General features: G+C 40.4%; 1 protein-coding gene across 6 annotated transcripts in view; it reads left to right on the plus strand.

The window, feature by feature from the left end:
- Nr3c1 (nuclear receptor subfamily 3 group C member 1) overlaps positions 1 to 21,609 on the plus strand; it is a 122,744-nt gene that overhangs the window by 21,725 nt on the left and 79,410 nt on the right. For 2 of the 6 annotated variants that reach the window (XM_052201376.1, XM_052201381.1), the window contains exons 1-2: positions 11,194 to 11,518; positions 13,724 to 14,905. In XM_052201376.1, coding sequence (XP_052057336.1) covers positions 13,737 to 14,905 — 1,169 coding nt within the window. In that variant the 5' untranslated portion in view covers positions 11,194 to 11,518; positions 13,724 to 13,736. Of the gene's footprint in view, positions 1 to 10,335; positions 10,464 to 11,169; positions 11,519 to 11,655; positions 12,028 to 13,723; positions 14,906 to 21,609 lie in introns of those variants that run through there. The other 4 variants (XM_052201377.1, XM_052201380.1, XM_052201379.1 and 1 more) reach the window with 4 other exon arrangements.

Here is a 21,609-nt window from a genome sequence, read left to right on the forward strand (position 1 = left end):
TAATCAGCAAGTATTCACAGGCTGCCTCCTGCTTCTATTACTGGTTCTGGCTTCCTGCCTGTCTAGTGCCAAGGCTGGAGACATTTGTATGACATTCAACTTATCAAGACAGAAAGAACAGAATGGGCTGGCAGAGGCTCACAGTAACACAAGAAACTCTTCACGTTTCTTGAAACCACTGTCAATCAAGACAAATTCTTTCTGTAGAAGACTATAAAGCTAGTTTAAAACATCACTGTATGACTTGAAAACAGCCCAGTTAAATGGAAGCACTGTTCTCTAAAAGTAATAGTTTATTTGTGTACTATCTGAAATTTCAAAGTACAAATGAACATCTGATTTCTACTAAAGTCAGGATGAAACTAATAGCACTTGTAACCACAACTTTACTTAATTTTTAGGGGTTTATTTCCATTGTGGCAAACATTTTAAGTAAAATGTTAAGTGTGGTGTTCATGTCACTGTTATATTTTGATAAATAACTGTTAACTGCAAAAATGAACATCTGTTGCTTTCTGCATGCCCAGCATCTTTTTATTCTTATTTTAAAAGTCCCAATAATTATGAGATGCCTCTGTTGGTTTCCCTGTCTTCCTGCCTGTCTGTCTCTCTCTGTGTCTGTCTGTCTGTCTGTCTATCTGTCTGTCTCTGTCTCTTTCTTCCATGTCTTCTTTCTTCCTCCTTCCCACTAGCCCCTCAGGCATTGGTATCTGACGGGTTTGCCATGCAGAATATACATGTTGTTTATTCCTTGGTCATGGTTATTGGTTCATGAGGCCCAACAAAACAATTAAGTCTCTTTTCAGGAAGAGGACAAGGAAGATCATTGCAAGAGAGGAGAACTCTTCACTGCTGTAGGACATATTAATCTAGGTGCTACCATCCCCAGGAATCCCTTCCCAAAAGTATAACCTCAATAGGGAAATAAAGCTAAGAGATAGAATTCAAGCCCTTTTGACACGATGTAAGTGCTCTTGGCTCATATCCTGCCATGCTTGAAATGAAATTTATGTAAACTCTTGTTTATATACAACTCTTGCTTTAACGGTTGGGTGATATATATATATATATATATATAGCCAATCTTCTATTATGAATGTCTCTCCTTGAGAAATATCCAAACCACTTGAATGAGATCCATCACTCAAATTAAAAATATCTGAAGGCAACCCTACCTGGCCTCCATTTCTGTGTTCATACCAACTCTCCTACCTCTGACACACAGGTGACTTCTTGTATATCATAGTATCCATGTAACCACTGCCACACTCCTATAAGTCTACAACGCAGGAAAACAACGTGTCAATCTCTTCACCTCCATTTCCACTAAAATACTGATTATATTACAATCTTTTAAATCGATGAGTATTTACATATTTGGGTTTTGTAGCCATAATAATTGAACCCATAATCATTATTATGTCCCTGCAGCCTTAACATTTAACATTTGTTACTTTGTTGACGGAATGAATACAAGCATGAATGGAAGAGAAAATTAGCTGAGAAAACCTCTTCCTTCTATAAGATTAGTTGGAAAGAAATTTAATTATGCATTGTTGAAGATGAAGCCTTGGTCTTATATGTGAAAAGAAAGTGCTCTACCACTACATTACTCCCATGCTCTGGCCTTCTTCCACGAATATTCCGTGATTCATTGAAGCCACCTAATAAAGTATCTAATTATTAGAAAATTGAAGTATACAAATTAACATATGCAAAGGGAATCTTTAAAGTGTCGGCCCTTGCTGATAAATAACCGAAGCTTTCTCAAGTCCTTATAGTTTTAAGGTGGGTAAGTGAGGAGTTAGTTCTTTGGTGAAACATTTATATGTCTTAAAATACCATAAAGTTAATACATTACCTTATATATGCTAAAGTGAAAACGAACAATTTATAATCCAGAACATAGTTTAGTTATAATGAATAAGCCAGGGGCCATCGTGACAGGCTGCCTGAGTTTGTTGATAACCGTGAGGTACAATAACCATGTGGCTTACGGCACGGTCTGTTTGTTCGTTTGCCTTGTGTCATAGCTAAGAAAAACTGGGGATAGCTACAAGCACTTTAAAGATGCAGCACTATCTATTTTTCCAGGAGAATTGAGATTTACAGTTCAAACAAGCCGATGCTAGATAGACCACAGATTTGAAATAGGATCAAGACATGGGTGAATTAATAACTCCTCACTATATGCAGAAATCAACGAATTTCTAGATAAGAAAGGAAATAAAATATCTAAGCATGTGAACTCGTTTTGACACATTGAGCTTCCCTTTCCTACCCATATGTTAAGGCAGTTTGACAACTAAGAAACAAACCTTTCTCTGTGTGCTTGCTTCTGAAACCTCAGAGCTTGCAGTGTTGTTCCTTATTGCACGCCTCCTTTGGACTTCTTTTCTATGCCATCGACCGCCGGCCCTTCTTAGACTTTGACAGACAGCACCTGTCCCAACCCCCATTATAAAATGTCCCTCTGGATTTTTTCTTTTATTAATAATAAATTTGTATCCACTATATTATGATTACCATTTCCCCTTGCCCAACTCCTGAGTCTCTCCCATCCATTCCCATTCAGATGTTCCTTTTAGAGTGACTGGTTTGCCTTCTGTTCATCTACCAAAGGTTTTCTCATCTTAGCCATTCCAGTCTATTTTTACTTCCATTGCCATTTAGATGAGTGAGGGGAATCTGTTTTTATAAACTCATTGCTGTGAAGGTCATGTATCACATAATTTATAACACATAAGGTACAGAATATTCGTTAAGAGGAACTTCTGTATGGCCAACTGATTTTTAAAGAATGAGTTCAATAATCTTTCCCTTGCTTGTGTTGATGGTCAACCTATCATTCAATACAGCATCTTTGGTAAAGTCAGTCTACAAATAAATATTTCGTTAATATTCAGTTCAGCAAAACAGACAGATACAGTTATACTTCTAACCTGATTGTTGGCTGATATTTTCCTCCTAGTGAATGTGCTAACAGTGAAGCAACAAAGTTTTAAGACTATAACCCTCCATCAATATGAACCAGAGAATGGTTTTTAAGTACTTGAAAAATAATTATTCATAAAAATTACATATTTTGAAATTTCATTTCATCTTCATTTCAAAATACCCTTTAGCACTGACATCTAGATATCAATAAAACAACGAGCTGGTTTCCAATTTTTATGGTACAAAAAAAAACTTCACCATGGTTGATTTCAAACTACCAAGATTATTTGAATAACTTTTGAATGCAGAGGCTAGGAGTTCATATGCTATGACATACCAGAAGATGCCTGCTATATAACAAACATATCAAATAATAGTGAAATAATCAGAAAAAAACCTCTCTCCTGAGCATTTAATATTGCTGTTGAAATGTTTATCTGTAAGTTTATAAATTATTTTTAATAATGAGGATGATTAGTAACTAATGAAATCTTTGAAAAGTTAACAGGCAGCTTTTACGAGCTTGTATAGCTAGCACTGGTTCAAGTTGGCACCTCCTTGCCTACAACTCTATTGCCTTGCGCGCTGGATATCACATGACACAAAGAGGGGTGAAGATAATTGCTACTTTTGTTACAACTTAACTGATGATGCAAAACTAATATATGCCTCCCCTGTTTTCTGTATAATTCTTGAAGTTAGAAGTCTTCTTTTCAACCCTACTTCCTGTGAGATGCATGGGTAGATATTACCTTCTGCTAGAAACCGAAAGGTTAAAGAACCGACTGAAAAGCCCATTCAAGTGTGTCAACTGTGTTGGATTTCAAATGCAGACCTTAGGTTGAAAATTAAACAAGAGGATAGAAAAAAATCTAATATTGTTACTATTTTATAAAATGTAGCAAATACCCTTTGCCCCACTTTAGAATGTGATATGAAGAACTTACAGATCCTGCTGCCGCTTGAGAAGCCTGTATCTGCTGGCACGTGTGTTAAACTGCCCTCTAACGTGTCTTTTTTTAACACCTGTGCTTAAATATAGTTTAAAACACTTTAATAAACCTTAGCTTTGCTTTTTAAAAAACGAAATGTGTATAAATATGACCTCCAATTTAGTTTCAAAGAAAACAAATAGATACATGAACTAGGTAAAGGAGGTGCAAGATCTAAAATGGAAGCCACGCCTCTCAAAAATGAGCTGAGCAGTGCCACCAACCAATGGGGCAGACTGAGACACTGTCCACCAAAGGAGCATGGGACAGAGATTAAATCAGAAAAGGAAGAAAGCTAATGACATAATGGCCAGCCACAAATGCCACAAATGACAAACAGTATACGTAATAATTGTTGTAATTATTCTGTGTGCTTGCTTTAATGTCTCCAAACACTGAAACCAGTAGATCTCTGCTTGTGGCAACGTGTATCTAATTTGTCAGCTCATGTTTTGCCTCCTATTTAATCCCTTATTGCTTCAACCAAGTTTGCTAATGTAGAGGACATCCGGACAACCACAAACGTCTAATATACGGAAGAGAAGCTGGTATTTTAAGTTGTTTATGATAAAAGCAAAAAAAAGACACAACAATAAAAACAAATACAGAGAAGGGAAGATGTAACATCTTCATGCAGCATTTCCAAATCTCCATGTTAATTCTAACTAGGCAAAGAAGCATATGCCAAATCAGAACTTAATCTAACAGTTTGAAATATTTTTGAAATCTTTGTGAGATTTTTTTTTATAACAAACATGTCCCTTGCAAATGGAACTATTAAAGCACACAGAAATGGGACATTCCAGTTCATCTGTGTTTCCTTCCAACCACTTACCTGTAAAGCCTGAAGAATATGCTTCCCAAAGCCACAATGCTAAAGAGGCATTTAGTAGCTCTGTTGGCTTCAGGAAGTTCTAACAGCCAACAAGAAAAGGTGTATCAGATTACCATATAGTTAATATTTTCAGAACTATTCATTAACAAGAAAATGTATTAACATTTAACATCATAGAGTTTAGGGAATGGGAACAAAGCAAAAAAAAATCAAGCTGAGCCGTGAAAAAGGATCATAACTGTCAGAAAATAAATTTCAAAGAAGTCTCTCTTTGTAAGAGAACTCATGTGGTAACCAGTAGCACATGTGGGCCTGGAATTGCACACATTGTAGAGTCTTTCCTTGAATGAGATCTTTTCCAACAAAAGTCATATCCATTCATCCCAATAAGTGCAAGTTATGAAGTCTCCATGCAAGTAGTACCGTGTTGTACACACTGAGCCAAGGTTACACCATAGATTGCTCTGGCTACCATCTGAGCTACCCAGGCTCTTGTGCTTTTCCCTCATATGTGGTTTCATATTAAGGGTGAGATATGAGTATGAAAAGAAGCCAATCTTCTATACAATCTAAATGGAAAGATGCTACAAGCAATTTCAGTCAAGTAGTGTGCATGGAAGATACGTCAAAAGATGAAACAAGTAGATCTAGTTTATTCTGTAAGTGCCTTTGATATCTTTCTCTACTTTTTTGAAGAACCAGAGAAATTTGAAATTAAAATGACTAATAATCATTAGGGAAATTTGAAATTAAAATGACTAATACTTCTTAATGATAATTGAGTACATAATATGCCTCATGAATTAATATACGTCAGACATAACAAACTTGCCTAATCTTTATCTTTTAAGTTGCTATTATTTTATTCCCATTTTATAAGTGGTCATAACTAAGGCACAATGAGTTATGGAGCTTGTTCAAGGTTATAGACCCTGTATAGATTGGCATTAGTCCCAATACACTGTGGGAATATACCACATAGGAAAACTGAAGTAGTACTCATAAAAATGTTAGACCTTGGAGGCTGGAGAGATGGCTCAGTGGTTTAAGATCACTGACTGCTCTCCCAGAGGTCCTGAGTTCAATTCCTAGCAACCTCATGGTGGCTCACAACCATCTGTAATGAGATCAGATGCCCTCTTCTGGTGTGTCTGAAGACAGCTGCAGTGTACTCATACAAATAAAATAAGCAAATAAATCTTAAAAAAAAAAAAGTTAGACCTTCACCCTAAGGTGAGGCAACTAAATGCTTACTGATGGATTTTAGGTTTCAGAGAACAAAAAGTTTGCAAGTTATCCATTTTGATGATTTTCTTGCTTTCAGTATTAAATATATAACCTTATTAAGTTTAAACACAAGACTAGTCACAATGGCTTTGCCTTCTATAAAGGACAGACAGAAGATGGTGAACTTAACTGCAAAATTAGACTTGTATCACTGTAATAGAGAGCTACTATATATACTGGATCAGGATCTTCATAAGATTAGATTGATGTTTTTGAGGGGATCACCCGACCCTTTCGTTTGGATTATTTCAATGAGAATGGAGATAATAAAACAGATTAGCAGAACTGAAAATATCAATATATCAAGTGCTATATAAATGCTTTCCTTATTCTCTTCTCCTGTCTTTCTTCCTTTATTACTGCTGCTTCTGCTTCTTCCTCCTCCTCCTCTTCTTGTTCTCCCCTCTTCTCTCTCTCTCTCTCTCTCTCTCTCTCTCTCTCTCTCTCTCTCTCTGTGTGTGTGTGTGTGTGTGTGTCTGTGTGTGTGTGTGTGTGCCAGGTGCATGCATCTGTGGGATCACATGGAGGCCAGAGGAGGACTTTGGGTGTCCTGCTCTCTCACTATCTTATTCCCTTATCAGGGTCTCTCATTGTATCTTGAGTTCAGCTAGAGACGAGCAAGCCCCAGTGATTTTTCCTGTCTTTGTGCAAGGGGGTGGGGTGGGGTAGGGGAAATTACAAGCACTGATGCCATAACAGAATTTTCATGTGGGTTCTGTTTGAGCAGAAAGCGTTTTTATTTTCTGAGCAATTTTGCAGTCCAAATGCTATAGAGATATAAATGGTGATTTGGTTGCAACTCAGGCTTATTAATATTTTGTTTGTCTTAGGGCATAATAGTCAATACATATTCATCAATTCACTCAATTAACACCCACTGAGCATCAATTATGCTCTGGATAAAAAGTGTCGATTAGGAAGGCTGAGTCTCTGTCTTCCAGGCTTATATTCTAGTAGGGAGAAAGAAGGTCACAAATATGCACACATCAAGTGAACTATTATTGTAACATGTTACCAAATTGTGCAGGCTATTGTAAAAATATAACGTGTTCTAGCTGTTTATGGGTAAAGTTTGGAAATTAAAATCCACACAAGTAAGCATAAAAATCTTGTGTAATGTCCATAAACTTTGTATTAAGTCACTTAGCCAATTCAACCCCAAGTAATATTATGGATAGCAGCATTATTATCATAACTCTGTAAAGGATTACCTCAAGCCTGCTGTATGTGGGCCTCTGTTCCAGGGACATAACATAATGAAAACGATAGATCAGGTTTTGTTGGATAATCTGAATATATCAGTTTTATTCCTACCTCTTCTTATGAGATAATAAAATACATTCTCTCTGAGATAGGGATTTATACCACTTCTCACCTTGTAATACTAACTTCCTAGGGTTGTTGATGAGTAAGCACCATGTTAATGAGTTAAGAGTAATATCTAAAAATACTGAATAGTGTCTGGTGACAGATGCTTAATAGTTATTAACTATAGTAAGAATTGTGCTATCAGAATTTTAAATTTCACCTGTGTACAATGGAAATTTTTTTTAAAAAAAGAACTATTTAATTTCGTTGAAATTCATTGCTTAAATTCCATGAGTGCTTAAGTCTTTTAAGAACTGGTAATGCTCCTTCATGTAAATTATGAGATCCATGAGGAAAATCTCTTTTAACATTACTGAATTCCATCCTTAACACTGAAGAGCTAGGTGACATTGGATCAAGCTCTGTAAGCTTCAGTTCCTCATATTGGCAAATCAAGTAGAGCTAACTAACATTTTGTACAGTTTCATAGCAACTTGACACAAGTTAATTTAAGACAAATGCCTCCATAAAATTGGGCTATAGGCAAGCCAATCGGACATTTTCTTAATTTGTGCTTAATGGGGGAGGGTCAAGTCCATTGTGGATGGTGCTATCCCTGAGCTAGTGACCCTGGGGTCTGTAAGAAAGAAGGCAGAGCAAGCCAGCAGGCAATATTCCCTCATAGCTTCTGTATTAGTTCCTGCCTCCAGGTTCCTGCCATCTGAAGTCCTATCCTTACTACTTTTGATACTGAACAGTTTATATGAAACTGCAAATGAAATAACCCCTTAACTCCCCATGTTGCTTTGGGTTATGGCCTTTCATCATAGCAATAGTAACCTTAACTAAGACAACTAGTGACATAGTTCATTGGCCTAGTGAGCACTTTCCTAGAATGTAGGATCCCCAGCACCTCAAAGAAGTATAAAAAAATATCTATTTTATTCAACACTTCCAGCACCTGGGCAGAAGAGTCAAAGGATGTTAAGAAAATTATTTTCACAATTATTTTTCTTACTGTGTAGATATGTTTCATTGTTGAGAGTTTAAGCATTTTTAAACTGATATGATGGATTAAAGCATGAGATATTTTTCTACTGAATTACGGCATAGCTGGGACACTAAAGAGAAAGAACAGGAAAAATTCCTATTTTGTTCAATTTAAAATATTTAGAACTGAAATTTAAAACTTAAAATGGAGTTTTCTTCTACATTAAGAATTACAGGCATGCAAAATAAGGGAAAGGAAAAAACATTAAGTGGGAATTCTTGTAAAGTCATAAATTATTCAAAAATAAAAGAGCACCTACCATTTACAATTCAAACATGCAAGAAAAAATGAAGTAGATTCTTTCAATGAATAATTCAGCTATTTAGGTCTGTGGCATGAAAGTATACATAAAAATGATATATGCGCACAATTCTTAGTTGTTTTTAAAAGGCGACTATCAAGAATAAGTATGAGTTTTATTGTAGAATTGAGTACCCCACACACACACACACATATAAATAGAGAATAATCTGTTAGAAGTCTAGGGACCAAATTCACAAGATATCTCATCCCAGCACTTGAGAAATTAGTCAGCAAGGAAAGCCGAGTCATAGGTCTAAGTTCTCAGTGTCCACTTTGAGCTCGGTTGACTGTCTTCTCAACTTGAAAGGTTTATTGTTTGTTTGTTTGTTTGTTTCCTTTTCTTTTTTTCTTTTTCTTTTTTTTTTTTTTTTTTGTCTTCAACACCAAGTGATTCAAGGGCTCTTCATAAACCCTCTCCTGGAGGAGGAGGTCTACTCTGGTATAGGTTTCCTTCTTGAGGTATCAAGCTTCTGCTCCTTTGCCAAGATGGCGCCCCCGGCTCCCATGGAGGTAAAGACAGTTCAACATCTCTGCCCAAGCGACTCACTCACAGCCACGGTCTCCCCGTGCAGAGTGAAACATACACTGGGCATCCGTTATGCTTTTCATCCAAGAAAGAGCGACTCGGCTTTGACGCCTGCCAAGATGGTGACCGTGCGGCGTCACTGCTCTTTACCAAGATGGCGGCGAGGGACTTCCGGCACGCGCTTCCCCAATCAGGGATCTCCGAGAGGTCAGGCAGGGGAGACCGCCCTTGGAGTCGAAGTGCAGTGCGAGCGGCTGCTGCGGCGCGCCGGGGGAGGGGACGAGGTGGAGTCAAAGCAGCCTCCGCTCTTATCATAAGTGCCAAGCGCTGGCACCTGTGGGGGAGTAAAAGTTACTTCCTCGCACCCCAAAGCAACACCGCAACAACTTCCCCCCGAGTCCCCCAAAGCCTAGCGTGTGGCGCGAGGTAGAGGGCACGGTCCCAGCGTCGCCCCTGCCTGCCCAACACAGCGGACACCCTAGGGGCAGGTACTGCACGGTCGCACTGTCACCCTACGCCCCTCTCCTGTCCTAGGGGGACCGGCCACGTGTTTCTCTTGGAGACCCGGGGGCTCGTACTGGGAACAGCTGGAGGGAGCTGAACGCTGACGTTTTAAAGATGCATGTTTTGTTTTATTTGGAGGGGCAGAGGGGTCCCTGGAACTCAGAAAGCTGAGCAAGGCACCGAGCCTGGAGCAGCAAATGTCAAGATCGGGGGAGGGGCCTCCGCGGGGAGCTTGGATGCTGGCCCCGAAGGGGGTGGAAGGAGAGGTCAGGAGTTTGGGGTAAGAGGAGGGCAGACTTCGCCAGCAACTTACTATTCCGTCTGCAACTTGCTTCTAGGCCTGCACACACACCCTCCCGCCCCGTAAGGCTTCCTTAATCACATTTTTTTAAGTGCAAAGAAACCCAGCTAGCTAAGAGGGTTTTGCATTCGGCGTGCAACTTCCTCCGAATGTGAGCGCGCTGGCAGGCGGGGAGGGAGCGGTGGGGGTTGAACTTGGCAGGCGGCGCCTCCTGCTGCCGCCGCCGCCGTCGCCTCCTCTCAGACTCGGGAAGAGGGTGGGGGACGATCGGGGCGCGGGGGAGGGTGGGTTCTGCTTTGCAACTTCTCCCGGTTGCGAGCGAGCGCGCGCGCGCGGCGGCGGCGGCTGCAGACGGGGCCGCCCAGACGATGCGGGGGTGGGGGACCTGGCGGCACGCGAGTCCCCCCCCTGGGCTCACAGTACGTATTCGCTGACCCTCTCCTCTGCCCTCCCCTCCTCAAGCCTCCCCAGAGGGCGTGTCTGCCGTCCTGCCCCGAGTGCGGCCGGGGCTCTGTGGCACGGTTTCCGTGCCATCCTATAGCCCCTCTGCTAGTATGACACACTTCGCGCAACTCGGCAGTTGGCAGGCGCGGACCACCCGTGCGGCTCTGCCGGCTGGCTGTCACCATCGGGGGCTCTGGCGGCAGACCCACGGGGCGGGCTCCCGAGCGGTTCCAAGCCACGGAGCTGGGCGGGGGCGGGAAGGAGCCAGGGAGAAGAGAAACTAAAGAAACTCGGTTTCCCTCCCAGGCCAGGTCGGCACCCGCTGCCGCACTTTTGCTCCGTTCCCTGTGTGGGGAAAGGGGAAGCCGCGCGCGCCCCGGCGGAGGCGATGCCCGGAGCCGCGGGCTTGCAGGCGCCGTCGGGGCCGGGCTGGCGGGCCCCGCGCGCTGGGCGAAAAGAGGGCGAGGGCCGCGGGCGCCCTTGCAGTTGCCGAGAGTCACCAACAGGTTGCACCGTTCCCCGCGGCCGCGGCGCGGCCCCTCGGGCGGGGAGCGGCCGGGGGTGGAGTGGGAGCGCGTGTGTGCGAGTGTGTGCGCGCCGTGGCGCCGCCCCCGCCCGCCCCTCGCTCGGTCCCGCTCGCCTGCCGCGGCCGGGCGGCCCTTTCGCGTGTCCGCGCTCCCCCCCTCCCCTCCGCCTCCTCCATTTTGCGAGCTCGAGTCAGTGCCTGGAGCCCGAGTCACCGCCCGCCCGTCGGGGACGGATTCTAAGTGGGTGGAACGAGACGCCGCAGCCGAGCGGCGCGGCGCGGGGACGGGGGACGCGCGCGGGAGACAGGAGCGGCGCGGGGGCCCCGGCTTGTCAGCCGGGAACGGGTGACTTTCCGCGCTAGGGGCTCTCCCTTCCCCCATGGAGAAGAGGGGGCCACTGTTGACTTCCTTCTCGGTGACACGCGCGCCACCCGCGTCCGCACGCCGACTTGTTTATCTGGCTGCGGTGGGAGCCGCGGGCGGGGGAGCGCGCGGGTGCTGAGGTGAGCGGGGGCTGGGCGAGCGGGCGAGTGGGCGCCCGCGCCGAGGTGAGCCGCACTGGGCGCGCTCCCCGAGGGGCTCGGCAGCCGGGGCGGCCGGACTTGGCAAACTTTTGCCAGCCCGGGCTTGGGGGTGGAGGCTGGCGAGGGCAGGGTGACGGTGACGAAAGGGCCTCGGCGGTGACAGCGCTGGCGCTTCCTCTCCCCGCACCGCCATCCCTGGCCCAGCGCGCTGCCCCGCCGCGGAGCCTCGCGCGCCCCGGCGGGAGTCTGGCGTCCTTTTTGGTTTTGGTTTTGCCGCAAGCCCTCAGGTCTTCGCTGTCTTCGGGGCCGCCGGGACACCCGCTTTTCCCGGGGGAAAGGCAGAGCGGTGTAGGCGACCCGCGGGCTCAGGGCGCGCGGCTGCGGGCTGCGGGCTTGTAGGGTGGATTCGGGGCTGGCAGCCTGCAGCCCAGACTTCGCCTGCCCGGCCTTATCTGCTAGAAGTGGGCGTGCCGCAGAGAACTCAACAGGTCTGGACACATTTCTCCCTTCACCTCGCACCTTTCTCCCTCCTTCTCCCCCAACCCCACCCCCGACAACTTGGGCACTAGCTTTGGGGCATGATTTCGCGCCTGAGTTTTCTTAGTGGTCCCCTTTTAGAAAGACACCCGCCCTAGTCGCAGTTTTTGATGCAGCAATTTTATTTATTTTTTATTTTTTGGACAAGTGCTACTTTGACATTTGAGGTTGCAGGCTTGGTACTTGTGGCCTTACCACTTAAGACCCCAGGCATGGTTCGGGTGACTAATGTCACACAGGGTTATTTACAGTTTTAACTGGGGGATAAATGTCGCTTAGGGGAGCATCTTGTTTTATGAAGTGTTGTTATGGTTTCAGGCTGGAAGGGGCAGCAGGTGTGAAAATTCATTAAGGTCTAATTGATGTCTTATGTTTAGAGATCCTTATCAGAGGCATAGGACCCGGGTTCTGAGAGAGAAGTCCTGTACAGGGAAGAATCTCGGGGCAGGTCTCAGCCCTCTCTCCACCTTCCTTGAATTCTCCTTTCAAAGAAGATGGTCATACTTAGTGTCTTGGTACAGGAAAATTTTACCATGTTATGGGAGGGGATTCCAAATGCATTTGTCGTAGTCTTTGCTAGCCTCTCAAAGCATTTTGGAGCAATCTGGAGGAATACAATTAAGGTTTAAAACTGCAGAGAAAATTATTTTGAGCATTTTCTTAAATGGCTTTTATTTGACTTTGTATGTGATTCTACAGTCCAGTTTTTCTGTTTTTCCTGGTATTAACATATTTGGAAAGAAAAATCTTCAATTTATAGATAAAATATTTTGTATTGAGCATATTAAACAATTATTTAAAAGGAATAAAATTTGGTAAATCTTGGTGTTAGGAATTTTGATAAGCTCTGCTCTATTAAACTATTTAAATCGGTTAAAATTGTAGTGAAGAAGCCAGTACACATTCTACTCTGCTTTTAAAGATGTACATTTTAGGCTATATATAATATTTATTACTTCTTATATCCAAAGCTTGAAGATAGGTGATGCTAGACAGGCGTATTTAGTTGAAAATGGAGTTTCAAAGTAAGAGCCTTTCCCTAGCAGCTCAGCACTGCTTTTTTTTTTTTTTTTAATAAAATGTGCATAATGCTTCAAGGTTGTACCTTGAAAGGTTTGGATGTGTGGGGATTGGTACAGGTGAAATTGTGAATCATAAGGTGTGTAAACAATTATATTGTAGCATTTATCAAACGGTTTATATAGTGGTTTCCAGAAAGGAATCACTCTTAATTGAAAGGGGTTGGACATTTAAGGATCATGCCTTTAAAAAAAAACAAAAAAACTTAAATACTTTGACATCAATTGGAACCTTTACAATAATCACATATAACAAATTACAATCCCCATGGTTACCAAATGTGTACATTTAGTGAGTGGTAGGATAAACAGCCAAATTCAAATCAATTCAATGTAACTTTGTCATCATGCAGGTGAGCTGCTTTGTGGATGGGAAGTGGGCACACAGTGTGTGTGTGTGGGGGGGGGGGTATTGCTTTATTTTAGAAGATAGGAATTGTTCTTCTGATAATGGAGACTTTGATTTGGTAGTTACCTAAAGGGTTTATTTAATAGGCTGTCTCTTACTAATCGGATCAGAGGTAATGTGATTTTTTTATAGCTTATTATGTCTTTTTTTTCCTTGTAGTTAATATTTGCCAATGGACTCCAAAGAATCCTTAGCTCCCCCTGGTAGAGACGAAGTCCCCAGCAGTTTGCTTGGCCGGGGGAGGGGAAGCGTGATGGACTTTTGTAAAAGCCTGAGGGGAGGAGCTACAGATTCCAAGCAGCAGAGGATTCTCCTTGATTTTTCAAAAGGCTCAACAAGCAATGTGCAGCAGCAGCCGCAGCCGCAGCCACAGCCGCAGCAGCAGCCAGATTTATCCAAAGCCGTTTCACTGTCCATGGGACTTTATATGGGAGAGACAGAAACAAAAGTGATGGGGAATGACTTGGGCTACCCACAGCAGGGCCAGGTTGGCCTCCCCTCTGGGGAAACAGACTTTCGGCTTCTGGAAGAAAGCATTGCAAACCTCAATAGGTCCACCAGCCTTCCAGAGAACCCCAAGAGTTCAACATCTGCTGCTGGGTGTGCCCCCCTGACGGAGAAGGAGTTTCCCCAAACTCACTCCGATCCATCTTCAGAACAGCAAAATCGAAAAAGCCAGACCAGCACCAACGGTGGTGGTGTGAAATTATATACCACAGACCAAAGCACCTTTGACATCTTGCAGGATTTGGAGTTTTCCGCTGGGTCCCCAGGTAAGGAGACAAACGAGAGTCCGTGGAGGTCAGACCTGTTGATAGATGAAAACTTGCTTTCTCCTTTGGCGGGAGAGGAGGACCCATTCCTTCTGGAAGGGGACGTGAATGAGGACTGTAAGCCTCTTATTCTACCGGACACTAAACCTAAAATTAAGGATCCTGGAGATACAATCTCATCGAACCCCAGCAGTGTGGCACTGCCCCAAGTGAAAACAGAGAAAGAAGATTTCATTGAACTTTGCACCCCCGGGGTGATTAAGCAAGAGAAACTGGGCCCGGTTTATTGTCAGGCAGGCTTTTCTGGGACAAATATAATTGGGAATAAAATGTCTGCCATTTCTGTCCATGGTGTGAGCACCTCTGGAGGACAGATGTACCACTATGACATGAATGCAGCATCCCTCTCTCAGCAGCAGGATCAGAAGCCTGTTTTTAATGTCATTCCACCAATTCCTGTTGGTTCTGAAAACTGGAATAGGTGCCAAGGATCTGGAGAAGACAACCTGACTTCCTTGGGGACTATGAACTTCCCAGGCCGATCAGTGTTTTCTAATGGATATTCAAGGTAAGTTAGCACTTTTCTGTTTCATAAGAATGATACATTTAAGATAGTTTGATAAATTAAGAATTCTTTTATCAGTATGTGTTTTCTAGAGATTTGTATACTTTTGCAAATAACTCAGTACAAATGGTCTTTTGAATGTATAGGCGTGTTAGAAACTGGAAAGGACTTATCACTGCAAAAGCACTTTGGGTGTTTGCTTAAATGTAATTGTTTTTCATTGGTCAATATTAAAGATTTTATTTGAAAACTAAATCAGAATTGCTCACTAACAAGTATCTGTTAAAGTAACATTCATCTACAAGTATCTTAATACTTATATGAAATCAAGAAAACAAGATGTCTAGTCATATAATACATTTATTTTGTGTATTAATTTAGCTGTTTTAGAATATATTATTGCAAGAAAATGCTTGAAGTGTTACCTTTCGATTAGAGAGTTAAGAACTGGAAGTAGTAACACTGAGTATTCGATCAGAGCTTTGTGTTTTTACAGTGTCAGAGCATCACAGTGTGTAGGCCCTAGACTGTGGGTTAGAGCAGCCTACAGCAGACAGTTGGGGACCGCTCCGCAGCCTCTGTGAGGAAGGAGTTAGTACACCGTGCACCATGCTTTCGAAAGCCCCTGCAGAGGCTCCAGTAGGTAACTCATGATTAGAATTCTCAGGCTTCGGTTAGCAAGTGCCATGTATGTCCAGTCTTCTCAGTAAAGCATCCTGGCGTTCCCGTCTGACCCCGCAAAGGTCCCTTAGAATGGAGTCACTGGGAAAAACACTTGTGAGTGAAGATAAATGTGCTGGCAGGTTTAGGTTCTTCCCTGCACCCTCATGTTCAAGTTCTATAAATTCTGGCTTATAGATCTATTTTAGGTGTTGATAACAAAGAAAACGTGGATTGTAGTGATATGAGACAGATTAATCACTAGGGCTTTTGTTTTGTTTTTGTAGAAAACAGAGTCCTTTCCTTGTATGTAATCCTGTCAACTTTTTCCTATAGTGCTGCTCATTGTTCCTATTAGTCATTTGAGAAGACTTTACTTAAAATTCGTAAAAAATGATTTCATTGCAGTCTATCACTGATCTACATCCTTATAACTAAAATTCCCTTTTAAAATTCCCTTTTTCTGAAGGTTATCCAGACACTGACATACAAAAAGGTATCTCTTTACTCCAGATATAGAAAGCTTCTTATTAGGAAAAATTAGATTTAGACTATGATCTATTTTTTCAAAATAGCTTAATTATATCTTATCAAGAGTAGGGAAAAGTCATCTTTTCTTTTATAGAGCCTAATATTACCTATTAGTAGTGACTACTGATCTATTACTCGGTAATTAATTGTCCCTTATTTTTGGGGAAAACTATTGCAACATTTTAACTTTCTGAATTGGGGGTTTAAAATACTCCCAGTAAGGAAATTTAAATAGTTTCTTATTGCATAAACTGTGTTTTTCAGACGTTAAGAAACAGGCTGTGCTTTAAAATTTCCAGTCTTAAATTTTTGACAGTAGATTTCATGTGGTTGACTTTTATAAAAGAATAATTATAATTGACTTGATTATCTATAGGGAGCTGTTAAATTTATTTGTAAACATGTGATTACACAAGAATAAGAAATATATTTAGAAACTTTCTTACCCTGAAAACCATCATAAAACTTCACTTTTTATTATAAGAAAAAAATAATGGAACCCAAACTTAACTTGCGTGCACTATGAATTTTCAATAAGACTTAAAACTCTGGGTTATGAACAATAAGTCTTAGCCTTAGATCATTAAATAATTTTAATGCTTAAACTTTTACATTTAATGACATATAAAGTGTTCATGTTCATGTTGGGTCTCTGCCCTTACAGAGATAGGCAAGGCCATGACAGTGAGGCACCTCAGAGACTCGTTCATGTCCAGGAAATGATTAATTTTATACTGACATATGATTTGGATTTTAATCACTAGTGTCTCATAGGCAGGCAGAATACCTTAACGGAACTATGGGAGGTGCTAGCAAGTTTTACACTTAGCACTGAGAACTGCCCTTACCCAGAACAAAGCTTCACCCAAATAAATTGAGACAATGTTTCCTTTCTGACCATTATTGAATTCTTCTATTGTTTCTAAGCAGCAGCCCTGGCAGAACTGAAATTGGCTGCTCTCTCTATATGATGCACGGTAGTTGCCAAACACTAGCGATGATCAGTGACCCTGAGTCACCAGCCACTAAGTCAACACGCTGAGGCCACAGCTTGATTGAATACTCTGACTTCAGGCAGAGAGCGAAGACCGCCACGAGGAACATTAGGATTGTTAAAGAAGGCATACATTTTAATTTGAATTCTTAAATAACTAAAACATTTTCTCCCTAGAACATTGAATAAACACTACTTCATATTATATTTGAGGGAGAAGACAATTTCTACAGATATGTCAGTATACTATGGCATTAGGTTAGCATGTTAAAATTAGGAATATCATCATTAAGAATTTTGTTTTGTTTTGTTTTTAAGCTTTAAGTTCATTGGTGGTAAAGCAAAGTAATGGTTATTGATTGTCAGATCTAATCTTAGTAAAATGAACTTCCAATTCTAATGGTACAAATTGAAATTCAGTGAGCTTAGCATAAACATAATTGAAGCAGACACAGTTCTATGAAATTTGACTTTCTTCCACAGTCTTTCATCTCTACATTAATAGTGTAAATTGCAGAAAATAGGCAGGAAAAATTAAAGAGTTTTCAGTGGAATTAGAGCTTTTAGGGATACTGTTGAAATTTGTTTGCAAGTTGACTCTTTCCTAAAAGGTCGTGTGATTAGAGAAAAATAATAATACTGTAAAATGAACCAGTATACCCGGTCTCCACGGAGTGTAGGGCTTCGGTGAGTGGTATTCAATGAAGACGCTAACATTTGAGTCACTTTGGACAGCTCTCATTATTGGTCAGCTCTGTGTCAAGTTTTATAAAAGTAATGAGATTGAAAAATTATAGAAATATGGGCTGAATGAAACTCATTTTCCCCTCTTTCATTTTGCTTATCAACCACAGGCAAAATGTTTTTTCTAGATGTTTTCTAAGACAGAATCTATAGGGAAGAGTGGAAGTAGCCTTTTACTTTGAGAGGTGCTTGTTTAATGTCTGACCTTGTTCCTTGCCTTCTAAAGATTCTGACAGTGGGTGTTCCAGTGGTCTTCTGAGCTTACTGTTTCTTGATACCCATTTATATAAAATGATTTCTGGAGGTGATTTGCTTTTGAGCATACACTTATTTGCTTATATAGTGTTACCTTTATGGTAGAATCACTTCCTCTTTTTGAAGATCAGTATGATTGATTTTAAGAGAAATGTAAGCTCTTGTGTACCCAGGTGTGTCAAGCTAGTATTGGGATGACTAATATAGAGATATATAATAAGCCTTTAGTCAGCACTTAATGAAACTCTTGTAATGTTTCTTTGGCTAATCCATGTATATTTTAAATTAATAATTAACTTGTATTCATACTGTTATTTTGTCTTTTGTCTTTTCTGTCTATAAATTTATTTGACCATTTCCATATATTACTGAATGTTTATAAATTTTGTGACCTTTTCTGAAATATACTTTGTACAGATGAGAATACAGCACAAGATGTGGTAGATGGGTGAATAGGAAGAGAAAACTCACTTTAGAGGCCTCTAAGATTTGCTGAGGAAAGAGACTGTATTGAGTGTTATTTTTTCCCTGGGTGTCAGTGTGAAAGGCTAAGCGTTAAATTCTTGGTGAGTTATGTAAGTGTCAATGCACTCTAGCCTGGTTAGATTAGGAAACCTTCATTTAGATTTTGGTTAGGTCTGCAGCATAATTCTTCAAATACATTTTTCTTTAATAATATTTAAATAATATTTAATTCTTATAAGGTTTTTGGCTCTACTGTGTGAATAAATTGAATAGGCACAATTAGTTCATGTTGAGTAGTATTTACTGTTATGAAGCCATCTTGGTAATATTTTTGTCAAAAGTAATTGTTTAATATAGTATGAGTAGTTGCCAAATTAATAAGTATTTGCGTCTGTAGTTCCAAGGTGTGCAGAATATAATGTGGTGAATCCCATTGTATAAAGAGTTTTTAAGGAATGTGTTGTTGGAGTAAGCTACAACAAGAACAAAAACCAAAAATCATCACTCCTTGGTCTTTATAGAGGAGATCAATTATTTCTGACTGTAGCTTCATTTAGCCATCTGCTCTCATCTCTCCTACCTTGGTTTTATATTTGTCAAGTTCTTCTAAGGGGAACTTATATTTTAAAACAAATCTCTAAAGTGTTTCCATACTTTTCTTTTGAATCATATGATCACTCCTGTATTTGGATGTAACCTTTAAGGATTAAAATTTCTTATACATTACAAGGTTAAATGAAGCTCTTCCAGTGGATTCAACCCCTCTTCCAGTGGGGGAGGGTCAAAGAGAGAAGCAACAGAGGCCTGTACTAGAGGGAGAAACAGAATTTCAAGTACAATTCCAGAAACCCATTGGGATCAACTGCTACTCTTGTAATGTTAAAAGCCCTGTGCTGGCAGGAGTGGCGCCAATGGTGCTTGCTTGTGAGGGCTAAGAGCAACAAAGAAATGAACGTTTCTAGTTATGTGTCTCTTGTGATGTTTTTATCACCAAAATAAGAGCAAAATATACTTTAATGCCAAGAAGTATATTTTCTTCTGTTTTAATTTCATATTTTACCCATTTTAAGTGGTTATTAAAGAAAATATGTGATGACTGAACTTAGTTAAAATAATCGTGGTGCCTTATGCTGTTACAGCCAACCGCTGCATAGGTCAGAGTGTATTTTTACATCTAAATGTGCCTTAAGCTGCTGCAGCCACTCTCTATTTCACAGTATACTTTAAATATTCTTTATAAACTATCATCTGACTGTGCAGTATAACTCTTCCCATATGTTATAGGTTTTTCTACTAGTATATTGAGTAAATTAGGCAAATGACAACATAAATTATTGGATTCTCTAAGTACTAGATAACCACTTAAACTATTTGTATTGCGATAGAATTCTTAAAACCAGTTATTTTAAATGAAGGGGTGTCATCCCTTAACTTACTCTCTGAGCCAATTTAAATATTAATAGCCTATTTTGGTTGAGCTATGTACTTAAACATACTTATTTAGAGTAACCCGGCTATTAATCTTAAGTACTTCAGAATACTTTTCTCACTTAAGCAAGCTTCAGCAAGATTTATAGTGTCTGTCAGGTAATGTGTTTAATAAGGTACTTCTTATTTTAGATTTTTTTTTCCATTCACATATAGGGGCACAATATATATACATACATACATGTGTGTGTGTGTGTGTGTGTGTGTGTGTGTGTGTGTGTGTGTGTGTAAAGAGAGGAGAAAGGTTGAATTACATGGCTTACATGGCTTACTTTATTATTATTTATACATTATTTTCCCTTGAATTTTTATTTTTGTTAGTAATTTGAGAGTTTAATAAATATCTAGTATTTGAAACTTACAAACTTAAAGCTTATTATGTTTACTTTTAAATAATAAATTAGCCTTTATTCTAGTTTATTTCATAAGTTTCCACAATAATATTTAGCCATGGCTATTATGAAAGTATATTTGATAGCCAAATTTTGAAAGCTATTGTGAAATGATATCCAGTTTAGTACATGATTTATTATTTTATGTTGGGGCAATGCAGCAACTTATGACCTTATGATTGTCACATGAACATTAATGCTTTACTGGTTTACTGTGGACACTTTTATGTTGTCATATTTTTATGTTTTGCTTTATAATTGATATTTCAGCCTTCCCTAATTTTAATTCATAAATTTGGTTCCTTTCCCCCTACATCTCTTCCGAACAATTTGAATTGGATATTCAATAATAGTAATTTTAGGGAAAACAAAAACAACCTGGGTTTTAAGGCTAAACTGAACCAATCTATGACTCTGGGTAACAGTGTGTTTTGAAATCAAAGATACTTTCTCTATGTCAAATTATATCAAAACACCATTGGGTCTGTGTGTCTGTGTAAAAATTTGCAATTCTCGTATTAAATTGATAGGCCATAGTATATTAAAGACTGTTTCTTGACATTTTCTTTATATAGTATCAAGTACAAAACAAAAAATAAAAAATGAGCTTAGAGTTGAACTTTTATTAGATAGGGCTTAAAATTATATTCTTGATAGCACATAAATGTTGGTGTAGTTGGACCCAAGAAGTGGGCCCTTGAGTTCTCAAAGCTTGTTTGATGTGTTAGGTAAGAAGTCATCTATTCCCATCCCCACTTTCCAGTGAGAAATGGAGACCATGGCAGTACTTAGGAAAGACCACACACTTCATTAGCTGTGCAGCCAGCTGGAACCACCCTTGGCAGCTATTTAAACCATAGCATCCAGGGCTCTTCCAGGGTCTAAAAACAATAAGTAATTGACATAATACTGACCAAGCAGGTACTTAATAAAAGTCATTGATCCTTTCTTCCTAGTGTTAGTAGGTTCTCTGGTGACTGAACACTAATTACATGGCAGCACTACATTATAAACACTATGCTGCACACACTATATTACATATACTATACTATATACATTATGCTACATATACTATACTACATACACTATACTATATACACTATGCTAAATACACTATCCTACATATACTATGCTACATACACTATACCACATACACTATGCTTCATATGCTGTTACAT

The sequence above is a fragment of the Apodemus sylvaticus genome, chromosome 13, assembly GCF_947179515.1.
Source record: "Apodemus sylvaticus chromosome 13, mApoSyl1.1, whole genome shotgun sequence".
In the NCBI taxonomy this organism is placed as follows: Eukaryota; Metazoa; Chordata; class Mammalia; order Rodentia; family Muridae; genus Apodemus; species Apodemus sylvaticus.